Source organism: Letharia columbiana, assembly GCF_014066305.1.
Source record: "Letharia columbiana isolate WasteWater2 chromosome Unknown xpSc0000153_s0, whole genome shotgun sequence".
Classification (NCBI taxonomy): Eukaryota; Fungi; Ascomycota; class Lecanoromycetes; order Lecanorales; family Parmeliaceae; genus Letharia; species Letharia columbiana.
Genome location: NW_023501193.1, coordinates 1 through 16,986, shown reverse-complemented (window position 1 = coordinate 16,986; position 16,986 = coordinate 1). Strand labels below are relative to the sequence as shown.

Here is a 16,986-nt window from a genome sequence, read left to right as displayed (position 1 = left end):
CATACTGGGAGAAGGAACTAAAGGTAGGATGAGGGCCACGAGAGATATTGTGGTCGATGTGTTGGCAGAGATGCTCCAACAGGACACTTTCCTTCTCGATAACGTCAAATTGTCTGAGGAAGTTGTATAGGTGTAGAGTGGCCCCAAAATACTGCGTGGGGTTACAAAAACGAGTTCAGAGATCGGTAGCTATAGCAAGAATCCTTGTCAGCTGATGGCCCGCAACCACTGGTGACTGATGATAAAAATCGAATCGCTTTTCGCTTGAGAATGTAGATAGGTCGCTGTCAAACATTCGCAGGCTCTCCATAAGACCAGATCAACGCAATCTTCGCAATCGCAGTCCGATGTGGGTTGCAAACTTTTCGCCCTCCCTAGGCAGGATTAAACCCCCTCTTGTATGGACAAGATCAATCGAAGCATAAATGTTGCGCTAGTCGGTATTGGTCGAACGTGTTCGTGTAGGTTAGGCTTACGTATGAAAGAAAGACCCGTAACAAAATTATATTAATCTTCCTCTTTGCAAGAGAGCTGTTTCGTACTCTTTAACAAGAACTTGAACACTTTCATTCCCGCGTCAACTCTTTTGATGCTGTCGCAAGGTCCTTCTAGAGCGAATGATGTAATCTTGCAGGCTCTCGATGATGCTTTGCCGCGACTGCTCTGCATGATCATTGATCCCCTGCTGGCATAGACTGGTGGACATAAGAGGAAGTGTGAAGGCATTCATGGCAACAGGGTCCGCTGTTTCAGGTATGCCGAGTGTTGATGACTTGTACTTCTCGACTATATCGACTATCTCTGTGTATGCGATTATTTCACACGTATCGAAGAATCGTCGTCCACAGTGGAAGCGAGTTGCCACACTCACCATGGCAGCGTTGGTGAGGAAGGCCGCGAGCATGAACGGTATCTTGCTTACTGCAGCATCGGCCCAGTATGTCCTGACCTTTGAGCAAGTCGTTTCGAGATCCTGAAGAACGGATCAGTCCGGACGGACACTTCCCTCAAAAAGGCGGAACGAACCCAAAGCACAAAACACAACTCAAGATCCTGGACAGCTGCATCATTCTTGATGCCGTCATCTCCAGCGTCGTCTCGTCCATCTTTCGAGTGCTCGTAGTGTGCCTCATCGGCCTCAATGTTTTTGTTGCCACTTGCGCTGGGTGAGTCGCTCTCTATTTGCAGATTACTGAGTGTCTCGAAGGGATTCGGATCTGGCGTGCTCGTAGAACTTGTCGCTTTTGCCTTCGAGGATGAAAGTTCGTCGGAGCACAGAGACTTGAAGATGGATTTAAGTCTACCAAAATGTCGATGCATCTCGTAAATCTGTCTGAAGAAGCTAGAAGATCACGATTTGGTGAAACTTTCATGGGACAAGTTGTTGGCCTTAGCGGTCCTTGTGCCAAAGAAACCTTTGAAGTGACTCGTCACCTCAGAGCGAGCCGCGATAGCCTTGTCGAAGGCATAGTAGATCAGATCGGGGACCTTGATACGCGTATCCTTGATGGAACTTGCTGCTTGTTGCATATCAGGTATTATCAATCTGGCCTTGATATCGGTTCTATCGGAAGTGACAGCTAGCCATCTCTCAACCACCGTGGTGGCTTTTTTGTATGATAGAATGACCTCGTAGAGATCTGGCGTCAGCTTTGTATCAAAGAGAGGCGGCATGGTACTGGTGTAGACATTGATCGTAAGGTGTAAAGTCGAAAAGAGGTAGGTATGATGAGGTGAGGTTAGTCGTAAGGCAAAGGCCAGTGAGTGAATGATCACGCGCCCGTTGACGAAAGAAGCGAGGAGTTTATCGCGACTTGCGGTTCCAGTGAAGCACAAAAGCTGCGGTATCTCCAGTCGGCTGAAACGCATGCATACATTCTAGCAAATACTGTTCTATCATACAACCATGTCCATTGCCAAACTGCGAATCCTAAGGTTCTGCACTAGCCTCTATCATCCTGTCGTACAGAAAACCTTCGCTCCCAGCATCCGATCTCATGAGTGGCATATCCCACAACTTCCATCCTTGCTTTTTGCGCGTTTGCAACTGCCATTCCAGCATGGGCAAAATCTCGCTGGAATTCTTCCACCGCTCTTCATACTCCGCGAGCCTAGGATTCCAACCCCCTGTTTGGATCTCATACATTTGCTCCTGGATGTCTGAAGTCGTGCCTCGTATCTGGCGTCTATTATTGTCGATCATCTGGGAGAGGACTGCTGGTGGCATGGCGTCCAAATAGTCTCTGGTCTTTTTCTCAGCTTCCACGCGTTCTTGCTGGCGATGATATCGTTCGTGATCGGTTTCTGAAGGGCCCTGTATCTGCTTCGCACAAATGTTCTGATCCAGGTTTCCTCCAAGTGTACCCCTTGTCGCTTTGAAAGCTCGGCTTGAGCGCTCCACTAAGCCCCATGGATTGTCCCAATCCGAAGTTTGCGGGCCGTCGTAAAGTATGAGGGATCTGAGATTCTGCTCATTACCACCATGTTCGACCACATGACGAAACGCATGTTCGACCGCCGCTAGGGAAGACTTGTGTTTTTCATAACCTTGGGGTTTCTGAGTATGTAGTGTAATTGCTGCTAGTTGTGGGATCTGGCTGAGAGCGGAAAGATGATCCTGTGACTCAGTATCGTCAGTAGGAGCTCAGATTACATATTAGGTCTGGAGACTTGCCGGGTTATCAGGAGGCCAACGGAGGTTCAACGCCAAGTTGGTCAAACCTGGACAGAGGCGTTGGATAGCCTGTAGAAGACAAAGCGGAACATCTTGCATATTTATCCAATTGTCTAAAGCGTCTCGGTGGGGATGGATCGCAAGCGTTTCCAACGAAGGTCCGCAGATCATTAAGGCTGAGAATGGAAGTCGAGACTCTTCGGTCTTTATCTTCAATTCCGTGAGTCTGATGGTTCGCGAGCATATTGATACGAGAGCATTCTCATTTCCTGCTTTCGTGTGGAGGAGACTGATTGATCGCAAGGATTGCTCGCAGCCTTGGAAACCGTACAGGAGGCGGTCATCCCAGAGTGTGATCTTAATCAACTTTGTCCAACCTCCTTTTGCTCCCCACTTCAACAGATCGTCTACCTCAAAAGTTCTGTCTGCGATCGTAAGTTCCGCGAGTTGAGGTAGAAGAAACTCAGGCTTCAAATCATGCCATGGTTCCGATGCTCCAAGGCCGCGATTATTCCTGTAAACATTGGGATCATACGTAGTAAGGCTGTGTAAACCTGGACAACTTCTTAGTGCCCACAAAAGCTTGCTCTTTGCCACACGGGCCTCTTGTCCGACTCTGTCATATGGATAGTTGGGCATGCAGACATGGAGCGAACGTAGCATGTTGGGAGCTAGCCTGAGGACTTTCCAATCCTTTTTGATGTCGCACTTGGAAAAGCTTGTACGCATGTCTAGGTGAGCTTTTGGCCAGTGCTGACCGAGGCTTGTGAGCAGACTTGGTGGAAAAGAACCGTCGCAATTCCAGGAAAACGAACTTAGCTGACGGAGTTTGGGGAGCCAGCCTATCAATAGCTCTAGAGCACCTGGATGAACTCCGTCACGGCCAAAGACATGAATGTTTCTGACCAAAGCAAGGACCGCGGGTCCAGCAGAGAGCCGTGAGATAAGCGTGCTGAGAGGCCGTTTGGTAGGCGTGTGGTCCTCCGCGTGGGGGTGAGGGTAGGTACAGCCAGAGATGTCAATATAGATAGTCTGATAGGTCAGCGGTGTCACTATTCTGTAGAAATGGCGTGACACCAGCGCAACCGGAAGCAAGTTCAGGAGACCGTCAGCGCGCAGCTTTATGGTATTAGCTAAGCCAATCATCGCCTTGAGTGTCCTCATACCTTCATGAAGATCTCATTCAACAGCTCGACGGGCATTCGTATTATTTCCATCGTGACTACCTAGAGGTTGATGAGTCCCTTGTGAATCCTGGAATCTTGGAGTGCTGATGTCAGGAAGATTCATGCGGATAGAAAAAGACCTCGAAGGGGAGCTGTGAAGGTTCAGGGAAAAACCACAACCGTGGTGAGTGGTGTACACAAAGAAGGAAGAGTTCTATGGGTGGAATGGACAGTGGTTGGTGGTGTTAGACTTAATCAGCGATGGTGTTGGAGATTGGAAAATAAAATAAGGTGTTTACGAATCTACTTGATGGCGCTAGGCGAAACGAAATAGATGTGTTTTAGCTTCAGCTTGAAACACTCTCAAATTGATATGCGGGTGAGCCCAATTCTGTGGATGAATTCTTTTGAGCTCCTCCGAATAAATTTCTCTATTTCTGCTCCGATACTGTTTATCCATGTGTAAGGGGTGCGGCATAGTACTACTTCATGAGACTACTCCTAGGGGACATCTTTGTGGCATCTCTCTTGCATAAGATTAGATCATAAATCCAGCTGTAGAAACAGCAATCTACAGACAAGCGTACTATTTAGTGTCGAGTTCCCAAAGAATTTGAGCAGCTAACTCTTTTGCATCTGTGAAATACCGTTACCAGCGACAACAGCGAGGATCTCCAGTGGTGCGAAAGAGGTTGCCAAGGCGCGGCTGAGTCGCTCTCGTGTTGCACGAGGGTCGACAATCTGTGCCCGGCAGAGAGAGCAATGGTTGTCGAAACTGGCCGACAGCATCCACCGAGCGAGGCAATTGGAAACCGAGTATGTGACCGCAGGGCAGTGCCACTGGACGATGTAATGTCCCACCGAACTTCCCATTGGTTTCTGGTATGGCTCCTTGCAGACGCCGCATTCTTCTTACTCGAGGGGAGGAGTTAGCTCGATAGTTGGGATGTTGCAAAGGAACTGAAACTTGAACGATTTTCTTATCAAGCTTTGCGTTGATAGGTGCCGGCATGATAGTGATACTCAGGTAGGGACGTAGATACTATTTCTGAGGTAGTAAGAAGATGACGTACTTTACCCAATATCGTGGCTCTGAAGAACTTGATAATCTGGAAGGGAAGGGGACTCAGGGAACTAAAAAAGTTCTTAGCACGTGGAATCATCGCGGCTGGAAGTGCTCATAAACTGCAATGTGTCAACTGTCGGATTTACAGTTAGAAAAGCCTTACAGTGATCACAACCGGAGTGTCATCATTGCACATGTGAAAAAGCCCTAGGGAGTTCTAACACAAGCAATAACAATGAGACTCTAGACCAACCCTCGAAGTCATCTTCTTCACTCTGAACTGTCTCTGATCTGATCCCCCATCTCGCATTTTAGTCTTCCCAATTCCGCCTACCACAACTTGCGTTTCCTAAGCTGGTAAGTGAGGCCTTCAGGAGAAATCTTGCCGATGTCTAAGTGCCTCACCAACCTTTCAACCAACGCAGGATGCGACTCACTGTCTGATTCACTGTCGTTCAGGCCAAGACCTCTCCTAATACACCAAATTGAGCCGTACTCGTCCGGCTCTGCATTCGCCCTCACGACCTAGCATCTTGGTTCATGCTTACTTTGTCAATTCGCGATACGTTGGCCGTCAGCTGCGACGGTCGCCGAGAGGCTACAGATTCGCACTTCTTAATCATTCCATGCATGCAAATTTGTGGCATTCTCGTAGATAGCTTGGGCAGTGATCCTCTTCATCGTTGTCTTCATCGAGACACCGGGTCACGGTGTGCTCCATCTTTGCCAAAAAGAAAGCAGGAACCACCAGTCTGCCGGCAGTCATTAAGTGGCAGGCTTCTAGGTAGTCCTTTCTGTGGACAAAGTTGAGGCAAAGTTGTGACTCCCCAAGTGGACGTTCCAGCAAGTAGATTAGTTGACTAGGTGCTGTGCCAAGGTGAGGTGCTATCTCTTGTTCCCACCTCCCCAAACAATCGTCTAGATCTCAACGCGCAGCTGATGCAATACTCCCAGACTCAGTTAGTACAAGCTTCTTACTGCCTACCTGTAGACTCTATCCCTCCACGGCGGCGTCCCTGTACCCGAGAAGTGAAGTTCAGCATATCGGTCAATCCCTCATCACCAGCGACGTAATACTGGAGACGCCAGAATGAGCGTAGAGCGTCAGCGCACTCGAACTCAAACTCCAACTCGGTCACGTGTGAGGAGCTAGAGGAACCTAATGCCGTGTTCGCGATTTGGATGGAGGGATCCAGATGGTTTCGGATGTGAGTTGGATACCCATTGTACCACTCGCCGGGCTTTCTCCGACGTGAAACCCAGTCTCGCGATCAAAAGCTAGTGTGGTGCAGACTGGGATTTACTAGCCTACGCTCACAAACTCCGAGCCATAATATGGGAGCACGTGTCCCATGCTGCTGTAGAGATACAAATGTTTGAGAGCGCTTTCATCGTTGATTCGTTAGCTATGCTATCTTCATCCAAGCTTGTATTCTACCCCCGGAACGCCAATGAGCCCAGTCTGTACCCTTGCCCCTTGATAAACAGATCCGACCTCAACTGTCTCTCCAGACCGCCAGTGCATTGATTGAATCAATTGTTTTTCGATGATTTGCCCCTAGATTCTTTGTCCTTAGCTCCATAACTTGCTCCATCAGTTTGATTGCTTCATTGTGACGATCGAGATAGTGATAAGTATAAGCAAGATTGTGTATGGCGATCAGTGTATCTGGATGTTCGGCTCCCAATACTCTTCTCTTCATCTCTAGCACCTGCACTTCAAGTTCTTCCGCCTGAGTCCATCGTCCTTGATTAAAATACGTCGGTGCCAGATTGTTCATGGTGGTCAGCGTGTCTGGATGCTCGGCTCCCAATACTCTTTTGCTTGTCTCTAGCACCTGCACGTCCAAGTTCCTCCGCCTCAGTCCATCGTTTTTGATCAAGATACGTCGATGCCAGATTGTTCATAGTGGCCAGGTGCGATGTTCGGCTCCCGATACTCTTCTCCTCCCTAGCACCCGCACTTTAAGTTCCTCTGCCTCCGCCCATCGTCCTTGGTTCGAATACGTGATGCCAGATTGCCCATAGCGATACCGTGTTTGGATGCTCGACTCCTAATACTCTTTTACGTATCTCTAGCACCTGCACTTGAAGTTCCTCCGCCTGAGTCCACCGTCCTTGATCCCGATGCGTCGATGCCAGATTGCTCATAGTGATCAGCGTGTCTGGATGCTCGACTTCTAATACTCTTTTACGTATCTCTAGCACCTGCACTTCAAGTTCCTCCGCCTGAGTCCACCGTCCTTGATCCTTATACGTCACTGCCAGATTGCCCATGGTGAACAGCGTGTTTTGATGCTCGGCTCCTGATACTCTTTTACGTATCTCTAGCACCTGTATATTCAGTGCCTCCGCCTCAGTCCACCGACCTTGTTCCTGATACGTCAATGCCAGATTGCCCATGGTGGTCAGCGTGTTTTGATGCTCGGCTCCTAATACTCTTTTTCTTATCTCTAGCACCTGTATATTCAGTCCCTCCGTCTGAGTCCACCGACCTTGTTCCCCATATGTCGCGGCGAGGCGATGAAGACTACTTAAGGTGATTGAATCGTCTGAATCCAGACACATCATTTGGATATCTATGGCTTTTTGTACCTTCTCCTCTGAATTCTCGAACCTCCCCTGCTCCCAAGCGTACCAAGCCCCGTTGTGAAGGATGTCCGATTGCTGAAGTTTGCAAGCTTCTGAGTCATAGGTGTACTTCAGGACAACTTGCGCATGTGGTTCCAGAGCTTCACATACTGTCCAGTTTTCGTATGTGCCTACTGGATAATGGTCCGAGATTAGTCTCAGAGCCTCTTCTTGAGCTTTCCCCATCTCTCCATATGCTTCAAGCCATTTCCTCGTTGCAAGCTGCACAAGTCGATGGATTGCGAACGCTTTGTTTCCCTTCTCTTCGATCACAAACGAGAATCGAAGCAGAGTTCCAATAGCCTCTTCAAAGTTCAGAGACTGATCGCCATCTTCACAGAACAGGAATTCGGGAATCCCTTGCCGATCAAGCATACACATGCATGATAAGAGGTCAGCTGCAGCTGGGTTTTGATCTTTGATCTGCGAGAAGGAAATCTGCCATGTTCTGATGACCGAATTTGGGACTCCAGGATCTCTTCGAAGGTCTACCTCGTTTTTGCTGAGTAGGTCTATCTGATTCTTCTCATCATGTCGCAGCAATTGAAGATACTTTGCCACCGTCATCCTCGAACCTTGGACAGTGATGTACGCTGAGGCTTGAGTGACCGCCAGTGGTACTGAGCCAAGTTCGATGATCAATTCTTTCTTTGCAGAGTTATCCGAGGGGTCTTCGGGCAACTTGTTGGTAAGTAATGCCATGGTATCATCCTCTGACATGATGTCGACCCGCAGCACTTGTTTCCGTCCTCCAGTGAGACGGAACGCTGTGCCCTCGTCTCTGGATGTTACCAATATTGACCCGGTTCCTGTCTGCGGCAAAAACCGTGACAAGCATGGAGGTTCGATACTTGCTGCATCACTCTGAGTCGTGGGGCCTACAGGCGGGCCGAAAAACATGTCTGCATCATCCGCGTTGTCGAGAATCAAAAACCAATCACCACTTTCGGAGCTGCCCAGCCATTGAGACACCAAATTCAAAACATCGACTGTGGGGTCCTCGATGCCGGGGATCTTGGTGGCGGTAGCGATATTCCGATAACTCTGTTCAAAGCGAGCAGCATTGTTGGCGTGGACCCAGAACACAGATCTTGCCGGCCATTTCTTTCGCAGTCGATATGCGTATTCAATGGCAATTTGGGATTTGCTTTCACTTGTCAGCGATTTCAGGACTTCGGGCGAGTAAACCATACCCGATACCGCCCAAACCTGCCAAGGCCATCCGTCGGAGAGATGTCGGATGGGAGAACCCCTCATCAAGACTCATTAAGATATCCTCACGCCCAACAAAGTCTTTGTCCTGCGCAAATGGCATTACAACAACAGCACCTGGTTGCTGTAAAACTGGCACTCGTCAGCAAGTCACGAGAATTGACGATTGAAGACCAGTGGACACACTTTGATGGGCTATATGTGTGCTTGAAGGTACTATAAGAATTACTAAGTTGAGCTGTCTTTTGGACTCTTGCGCGTCACGCCGTACCCGTACCTTCCTGAATCTCGTCAACCCATTCCCTCAATCTATCAGACAATCGCGCATATCCGACTTGGGCCGGGTGATGGAATTTAGTCATGCTCATGTGGTCAGCAGGGATGGTGTTTGACGTGCAGGGGCCTGGAAACCGTGCCGAAGCAGGCTCCACGACACGCTAGATAGAGATCAGCGGAGGTGACTGGAGCGGAGTGCCATGTACACTCACGCGACCTAAGCCTTGTACTGGATTCTCTTCGGTACAACAATGAATCGCTAGAGACTTCTTGCCCTGTACTTGCCGTCCGGTGATCGCTTTCATGAAAGAGTCCTGGATATCAGCTAGAACTTCAGAGTCTTTTTTCAACACAGCAATGTTGCTTGTATTGGGATTTTTAACCAAACTGAGTTTGATGATGTAGCTTAATGCAAGAGCAAATTTGGTCATATCAGAGCCAGCGTGTGGGGTTCCTAGGAAGACGATGCCATGCAGCGAGTCTGAAAGTTGATGTTCTGCCTCGAAATCATGATATGACAGTACGATGGCCTTGGTGAAGGTTAGGAAGGCGCGAGATATTGAAGACGGATACATAAGTCACGAGTACAGACAAGTGGACCATACCTGTTCACAGACCAAGCCTCCCAGACTGTGAGCTACAAAAATGAGGGGTCGTTGAAAGGAAGATGTCCGACGCCGAAGACTGGTCAAATCTCCGACGAGATTCTTGGCATGTTCGCGGACCGTGTTCTGTCCCGCCGGCCTGATGAAGTGGACGACGTCGGCGTTGTAACCGTATGTGATAATACGGGCTTCTGGTATTTTTTTGGAGAGCAGTTCTTGAGGCCACGGCCGTGCAGCTCCATCAGCCAGCCAAGTCTTTGTGCGTTTGCCGGTCAAGCCGTGAATGAAGACGATGCTTGATACAAAGGTTAATCCAAAAACCCACTTCATATTGAGATGTAGAAGCCATACTCGACGAGCGACCCGTGGTCCACAGAAGGCTCGCTCCAGACTTTCGGGCCCAGGCCATCGGGGCCATCGGGGCCATCGGGGCCATCGGGGCCTTGGGAGCCTTCAGGGTCTAGCAGGCTGGTCCGAAAGTCAAAAGATGATTTTTAAGGTACCTTAAGGGGTCATTCGCGCGGGAGCTTACTTTGAGGCTGATAAACTGTCTGTTAATTCTCCGACCGTCCCCTCGGTCGTCCGATCTCCTCGCGAGACAGCGCGCTTACCTCGCAGCTTATCAATGATGCGAGACATGGTCACGGGAGAGAGTACCTTCGCAAACGAAGCGCAAAAGGACGAAGAAAGAAGGAAGAAGGAAGAAGAAAGAAGAACCAAAAAAAGGAGGGAATAGTTGTGCGAGGCTGAGGCTTATCGACCCCACTCTTGCTCCAATCCCTCGGATCGGATAAGCTCGCTGATCCTTTTCGTATTAGGCTTTCCTGTCAATCTATACTACATCCAGCTAGCCGCTCCTGCTCTCATCCCAGCTTCACCCCCTATCACTCCCGCAACTCGTCACGCAAGAAGCACACAACGCCGAAGGCTACCTTGACATCAGGTACTTGAAATGCGATTACATGAATCCCCTAGTTCGTTGGGGCGCGACTCGTCATCCCTTGGAAAGACCAAAGACCTGTACCCTGACAGTGTTTCACTAGACCAAGTACCCTTTGCGTCGGTCAGTTCTTTGTACAACAGACTTTGATAAGCAGAGAGTCTTTACAATGCAGTACTCTTTTAGACAATACCAATCAATGTGGTATTTTTGTCAAACTCAAGTGCCGTAAATGGGTCTCAGAAGAGTCTAGACCGATGGCGCGAACATCCTGTGCGACTGAACGTGGTGTCGTAGGATTGGGCAATGTTGCGGGCAGCGAGGCTGCGGTGCGGAGACTGCGGGCGCGAGGCTCAGCTCAGGCGCGAGGCTGGGTTTTCCTCTATGTTCCATAGGCCATGGATTCATGGAGTTTGAAGACTAATGCAGCGCTAAAATCTTACATCTCTGTCGGTGGATGACAAAGGCAGAAAGTGGAGAGGCCGAAAAAGTATTGATTAAGCGAGTGCCAACCGATCTGGTCCTGGAAGACAGGTAAATAACGCCAATCAGACACTTGACATTGGGCAGGTGGAGCGTCCTCGTCCTGCCATCGCTACCCCATCAATCACGTAATCTTTCACCTCAATACTCCCTACTAAGGGATCAGGAATGATATATTGGCCCGTGAATAAACTCTTCCTGAGCATCCCTTCAAATGGCAAGAAAAACATCTCTCAAGTTGCCAGGGCAATGGTACGGTTCTAGTTCGGCTTCTGGTTTTGAAAGCGTTGAAAGTGACGATATATGGTATGATAGTGAAGGTGGGTCATCTCCAGCACCAGACCTAGCACTCATTAGAGCAACTTATTTGAAAATCTCGAGCGGAGCCCGCTGGGTCAAGAGGCTCGTATTTTGCTAATGCAGCATCATGCCATGTGTAGGTGGCATGATGCGGCAAAGGAGGAAGCGCACCGAGTCTTGTAATTTGATCGCACCGCCAAAGAAGCCCAGAAACATTTAGAGCATCATCCCAAGGTGAGCCTGCGAGGGTGCGATGAAGCCGGGAACAGGAACGGGAAAGCGAAGTCATCCAAAGACGACATCAAGTCCAAAGAAAAGCATGGAGAGGCTACAGATCACCAACGGCAGAGCGCTCAACCTCCAATAAGGCGACCGAGTCTCTTCACAATCACCTCTCAGCCGCGCCGCTGCAGGAACTTGAGGATGGCTATGCTGCACTGCTGGAAAATGCTAAGCTTTGCCTCAGTGAAACCAAGCTCTTGAACCACCTGGAGGTTCCAAACTGTGAAAACCGAACATCGGACCTCGAAGCATTGTCACAAGGTCAGGTGAAAAATGTGGTGAGGCCTAAGCCTCTAAGAAGTGTGAAAGTAGTCGCGGAGGCCATAGTGGCCGATAGCAGGGATGGAGGCTAAAACGGATTGAACGCTGCGGTGAAGGATCTGGAGGACTTGGCCAGGTGGTGCAGGAAGTCAAAAAAGTCCGCGGAGGGTTCTGGCAAGGCCAAAAGCAGATCAACTGGCGACCATGACCAGGACAGAACTCGTGAGGCGCTGGTCAAGCGTGTGAAAGCATTGAAGGCTTTGTTGCCCGAAAGTTTGCAGTCACTTGCAGGTTTGGCAATGATGTATGTGGAGCACGAGATTCTTCAGCGAAAGTACATCAACAATGAGACTATGGCTTTAGATGCAATATCCAGTATCCCAAGAGCCAACTTCTGGACTAGTGAAGATGGTTGCGCATGGGATATGGAGAACTTGGCGGTAGCCATCACGAGCGGTAAAGGCGTGATGAGGAACCCGCTCAGTAAGCAAATGTTCGCGACAAGGGCTCCAAGCCTTACAGGTAAAGCAAAGCAAGCTCAAGCGTGGTGTACGGCCGCAGACCATTGACGAGCTTGATAGACTGGCGAAGATGTTACTGGTGGACGTGTCCGAAGATGGAAAACCAAGTCATCTCGCCATAAAGGCCTTCGTTTCGTACTTAGAAACGCTACCGAGTGGGGAACAGGAAGCCGTCGATGATCTGAAAGTACCGGCGACGGACAGTCACACCGGGATGGCATTCGATGCCACGACTGGCGGGGCAGTGAAAGATGTTGAGCGGAACAGAATATGCAGCCATAAGGCGGGTGACTTGCTGGTTCAGGATGTGAAATTCTAGAAGTGAGGAGAAGAGCGGGCGAATTGGCAGCTTTGAGAGACGATGCCAAGAAGGCCAAGCATACAAGATACGTGTGGAAATCACGCTAGTCTAAATCTGGATCGACGGTGGCCGTTTTACGCACCCTCCGAGCTTCATTTTGAGCTCCAATTCACCTTCTCTTATCACTACTTTTGGCCTTTTCTGGGGCCCGATTCCTGTTCCTCGCACTGAGCTCCCTATACGTGGTAGCCCAGCTCGGATCTGGGAGCAATTGAGGCAGATTTGGTCAGTTACAAAAGGTCATCCTGCAATCTCAGAGGAAGTAGCCCCAGCGTACATCATCTCTGCAGATTTCTTCACTTAGTCCAAGGTCCAGATTGAGCTCAGGGTCGAGCTATTGGACAGAACTTGACGAGAATCATGAGTACTCTCCACCTGGGTTTGGCCCATCTCCAAGCCAAACAACCCTTTCAAAGCGCCCCCAAAAACCACACGTGTGCGCCATGACAGTGTCACAAAAGTCTCCCATCGCCAGAGACTTTCGAAAAAGTACGCTGCCCAGTGGAAGGAGGGAAGCCACCTTCGTAAGAAAGTCTCGTAAGGATGACCTCAAGCTAGGAGGGTCGGCGAACATGGAGGAGGTAGCAACGGTGCTCAAGCGCGATATGGACTCGCGCATAGCGCTGGCTGCTGTAGAAGAGATCCAAAATACGCCGATATTCACATGATCGACAGAGGAGAAGTTCTAGCACATCGACAGTCTCCAAATTGCAGCAACGAAGGCCGACCGGCGACATGCAAACGTCTCCATGTCTTCTCCTTACGCCCCAGTCGACGAGATTGATGAGGTAGCGAGGTTGTCGAAATGGGAGAAGTTGGTTCTTTACGGTGTAAGAGAAGGAATCCATGTTAGTTCCGAGGAAAGGCAGAACGGCATCGTCGGAGTATGCGACTCTGTATGAGACCGCTGGGAACAGTCTCCGCGAAGTATCCGAGAGATAACATGCGGCAAAGAGATGGTCTCACTTCTTGATACATCATCATATCTAAGCGGCGGGTATATCTACAAGAAGGGAAAGTACCTTGACAGCCCGAAAGGGGGTCACGGGTCCAGTGTGGTTCATCCACTCATAACGTTCTAGCAACGACTCCTTTTCACAACTCCCTGCCCAAAGCCTTGACGTGAACTTAAGGGCCCACTTCGTTTAAGAGTCTGTTCACTCGAAACTTCCTCCCTTCTTAGCAAGACCTTTCAATTCCTCATCACACTTGCATTTGCGATCCATTCAAGTAGCCCAGACCAACACCTATCTTCAGGCCGTCAACATCATCTTCTCATACAACGACCGATTTGAGCAATCGAAAGCCTCAACGCATCTTCGGAAGCGGACACTTACTTCCCCCTCATTTGACATTTCACACATACTGAAGCATCATGGAATCCCCCTCAAAGGACGCAAACCTCATCTGCAAAGGCTGCGAGGACACTCCAGAAGGTGCAGAAGGTCTGACCGCTGTCTATTATTGTCGGTAACTCAACACACGCTACCACTAGTACTTATTCGGCCTAGTACATTGGTATATAAAGGCTATCTTCTTATATATAGAGTCCTTCTTGCTTAGACACAATAGACATTATTAAGAATATCATATCTAGTGATAAGTCTTATTGTATAAGTAACTGTATACTTAGATATTTACTAACACTAATTAATATACTTTAATAATAGTATATAGATTAGCTAGATTATATACTAAAGAAAGTTCATCTCGATATCGCCGCGGTATTTTATACGGTTCTATATTACTTAATTAATTTCGCTTATTATAACGATTCGATTAAATAGAATTACAATTTCTACTATATATTCTTTACTTCTTCTTCTTCTTATTCTACTAGACTAAAGCGACGCTTAGAGAATAATTTAGAGAAATCGACTTAACACCACCAAATTTCACTATCTCAACACACCAGAATGGCAGACATCAAAATGGCTACTGACTCTCCACCTATGACTACGAGTGAGCTAGAGAAACTATAAGAAGCTAAGCCACCAGATATTAAAGAGAAGCTCGAGAAATTCGTTCGTTGAAGGGTATAATAATACATAATATACAAATTTAGGATACTCTCTGACGTCTTTACTGACGACTTTACTCAATACGTCAGAGAGAACTTCGAGGTTCTTAGCAAGGATGTTATTATCAGCCTACGAGATTGCCTACGGGCCAATGAAGCCTATGTTAAAAAAGAAAGAGGGGCAAATTACCGAATCATACCTCGAAAGTACGAATCCTTACCGAATCATACCCCTAATTACTGAACCATACCTCTACACCAAATCACACTTAAATATGGGGTATGATGCGGTAATTTGTTATTGCTTGGGGTATGATTTGGTAAGTTGTTAAAGTGGCCTTAAACTACGAAGGAGATAATCCGCGATCTAGCTTATTCGATTATAGAAATAAGAGAGTTTCTCCGACCGCATTTAATGAGAATTCTATCGAAATATGTCGAATTTGGTTTTCACGTTTTCTAGCCACCGTGTTGGTTAGTCATCTAATTTTATACTATATTTAGGACTTAGCCTCGAAGAGATTTAGAGAATTAATTTATCCGTTCTATACATTATATATTTGATATTCTAATAAATTCTATTAGTCTAAAAATATTAGACGAAAGTCGAGTAGGCGAAATTTCGAGCTGTGGTAGCTCGCTTTATCGTTGAAGACGTATTGGGAATAGATAGCTTTCGAGCCTAGGGGTGTCCGCACTTCACGCTATAGATACCTTTATTTGGGTCCCGTAGGTCCCGTAGGGCCCCTGAAGGAATAATTCCTACTATGCTGCGTAATAGGGTAGGGTAAGCTTCGAAGGTTACCCCGCCTTAAACCCCGCCCTATTACGTAGCGTAAATATCATCGTTATTAATAATTAAGTCGACGACTACTATTAGACGCTTAGTAAGCCTACCTCTATTATTATCTTTATTAAACCCTCTTATATTAGAAAGCTATTATTTAAGACCCTTATCAAATCATACCTTAAGCAATAACAAATTATCGAATCATATCTCATATTTGGGTGAAATTTAATATAGGGGTATGATTTAGTAATTAGGAGTATGATTCGATAAGGATTTATACTTTCGGAGTATGAATTAGTAATTCGTCTAAAGGAAGAGGGATTTTCATAGCCTAAGCACTGGCAAATGTGGTTTAGAAAGATATTCTATGGCCATCGAACGACCTATAGCTATCGAATAACGAAGAACGTTCTTTATTAAAGTAGTTTCAATCTTACTCTTCTCAGCAATAATCGATTCAACTAATATAGAGACAATAGCCTTATCGATCGGAGAATACTATTTCTCTCCCCCCGCAATAGCCTTATTAACTAGAGAATACTACTTCAATTCTCCCTTTAACCTCAAGCGACGGCCCTTTACGTTAGTCTTAATAATAGCTAATACAGTTAATTTAACAATAGTCTAAGGATACTATTACGCTTCTTTCCCCCTCTTATTATAAACTGCGGTCTAGATTACCGAGTTTCATATCTACTACTCTTACTTTATTAAGTTATTTAAGATAGTAATCCTATTAGTACGAGTTAACTCTCTGCGATTTTACGTTCACGCACTATATCGATTCTCAGAGAGCCTACTTTCTCGCTTAATACCGCTCGAATTCAGTATACTCTAAATCTCGCTCCACCTTTCATCTCCTAGTATACTTATTTTCTCGCTTCACTTTTCGTCTTCTAGTATACTTATTTTCTCGCCTCTTAGCTCGCCTCTCCGCTTGACTATATTTATGATATAGAGAAGCGGAAGGCTATAGGCTAAGGATAGGTATATAGAGTATATAAATAGTATATTCTTAATGTAGCCGTCTAGGGATTTAATTATGAGGGTTCATCTTTCTTTTATTACTATTAGAAATATACCTAGTATGATTAGATCTACGTCTATAGCAAAGAAAGAGATTATAGCTATAGAGAGTATTGCGGAGAAGGATTTAAAGAAGTAATATTTTGATAGTAGGCGAATAGCCTTATCTTTTTCGGTTTTTGCTAGTGTTGGTAACTCAATACACGCTATTACTAGTACTTATTCGGCCTAGTACATTAGTATATTAAGGCTATCTTCTTATACATAGAGTTCTTCTTACTTAGACACAATAGATATCATTAAGAATATCATATCTAGTGATAAGTCTTATTATACAAGTAACTGTATACCCAGGTATTTACCAACAATTAT

The 16,986-nt window shown here is 47.1% G+C and overlaps 5 protein-coding genes across 5 annotated transcripts; 1 reads left to right on the top strand and 4 right to left on the bottom strand.

Moving 5' to 3' along the window:
- Nucleotides 1-577: 577 nt before the first annotated feature.
- Nucleotides 578-1,320, bottom strand: HO173_013432 (uncharacterized protein; the record flags this gene model as incomplete). The annotated part of the gene is made up of 2 exons (XM_037315249.1): nucleotides 578-973; nucleotides 1,027-1,320. 2 exons carry the CDS (start codon nucleotides 1,318-1,320, stop codon nucleotides 578-580), a joined length of 690 nt encoding a protein of 229 aa, XP_037157865.1.
- A 30-nt stretch (nucleotides 1,321-1,350) lies between these two features.
- HO173_013431 (uncharacterized protein) lies at nucleotides 1,351-1,674 on the bottom strand (the record flags this gene model as incomplete). The annotated part of the gene is made up of 1 exon (XM_037315248.1): nucleotides 1,351-1,674. One exon carries the CDS (start codon nucleotides 1,672-1,674, stop codon nucleotides 1,351-1,353), a length of 324 nt encoding a protein of 107 aa, XP_037157864.1.
- Nucleotides 1,675-1,930: 256 nt separating this feature from the next.
- Nucleotides 1,931-3,891, bottom strand: HO173_013430 (uncharacterized protein; the record flags this gene model as incomplete). Its single annotated transcript, XM_037315247.1, has 3 exons — nucleotides 1,931-2,617; nucleotides 3,581-3,793; nucleotides 3,841-3,891. The coding sequence occupies 3 exons, from the start codon at nucleotides 3,889-3,891 to the stop codon at nucleotides 1,931-1,933; spliced, it is 951 nt and encodes a 316-aa protein (XP_037157863.1).
- A 2,980-nt stretch (nucleotides 3,892-6,871) lies between these two features.
- Nucleotides 6,872-10,269, bottom strand: HO173_013429 (uncharacterized protein; the record flags this gene model as incomplete). Its single annotated transcript, XM_037315246.1, has 8 exons — nucleotides 6,872-8,684; nucleotides 8,731-8,881; nucleotides 9,027-9,186; nucleotides 9,238-9,555; nucleotides 9,631-9,925; nucleotides 9,982-10,098; nucleotides 10,163-10,169; nucleotides 10,242-10,269. 8 exons carry the CDS (start codon nucleotides 10,267-10,269, stop codon nucleotides 6,872-6,874), a joined length of 2,889 nt encoding a protein of 962 aa, XP_037157862.1.
- A 1,639-nt stretch (nucleotides 10,270-11,908) lies between these two features.
- HO173_013428 (uncharacterized protein) lies at nucleotides 11,909-12,539 on the top strand (the record flags this gene model as incomplete). Its single annotated transcript, XM_037315245.1, has 3 exons — nucleotides 11,909-11,913; nucleotides 12,042-12,418; nucleotides 12,478-12,539. 3 exons carry the CDS (start codon nucleotides 11,909-11,911, stop codon nucleotides 12,537-12,539), a joined length of 444 nt encoding a protein of 147 aa, XP_037157861.1.
- Nucleotides 12,540-16,986: the final 4,447 nt, after the last annotated feature.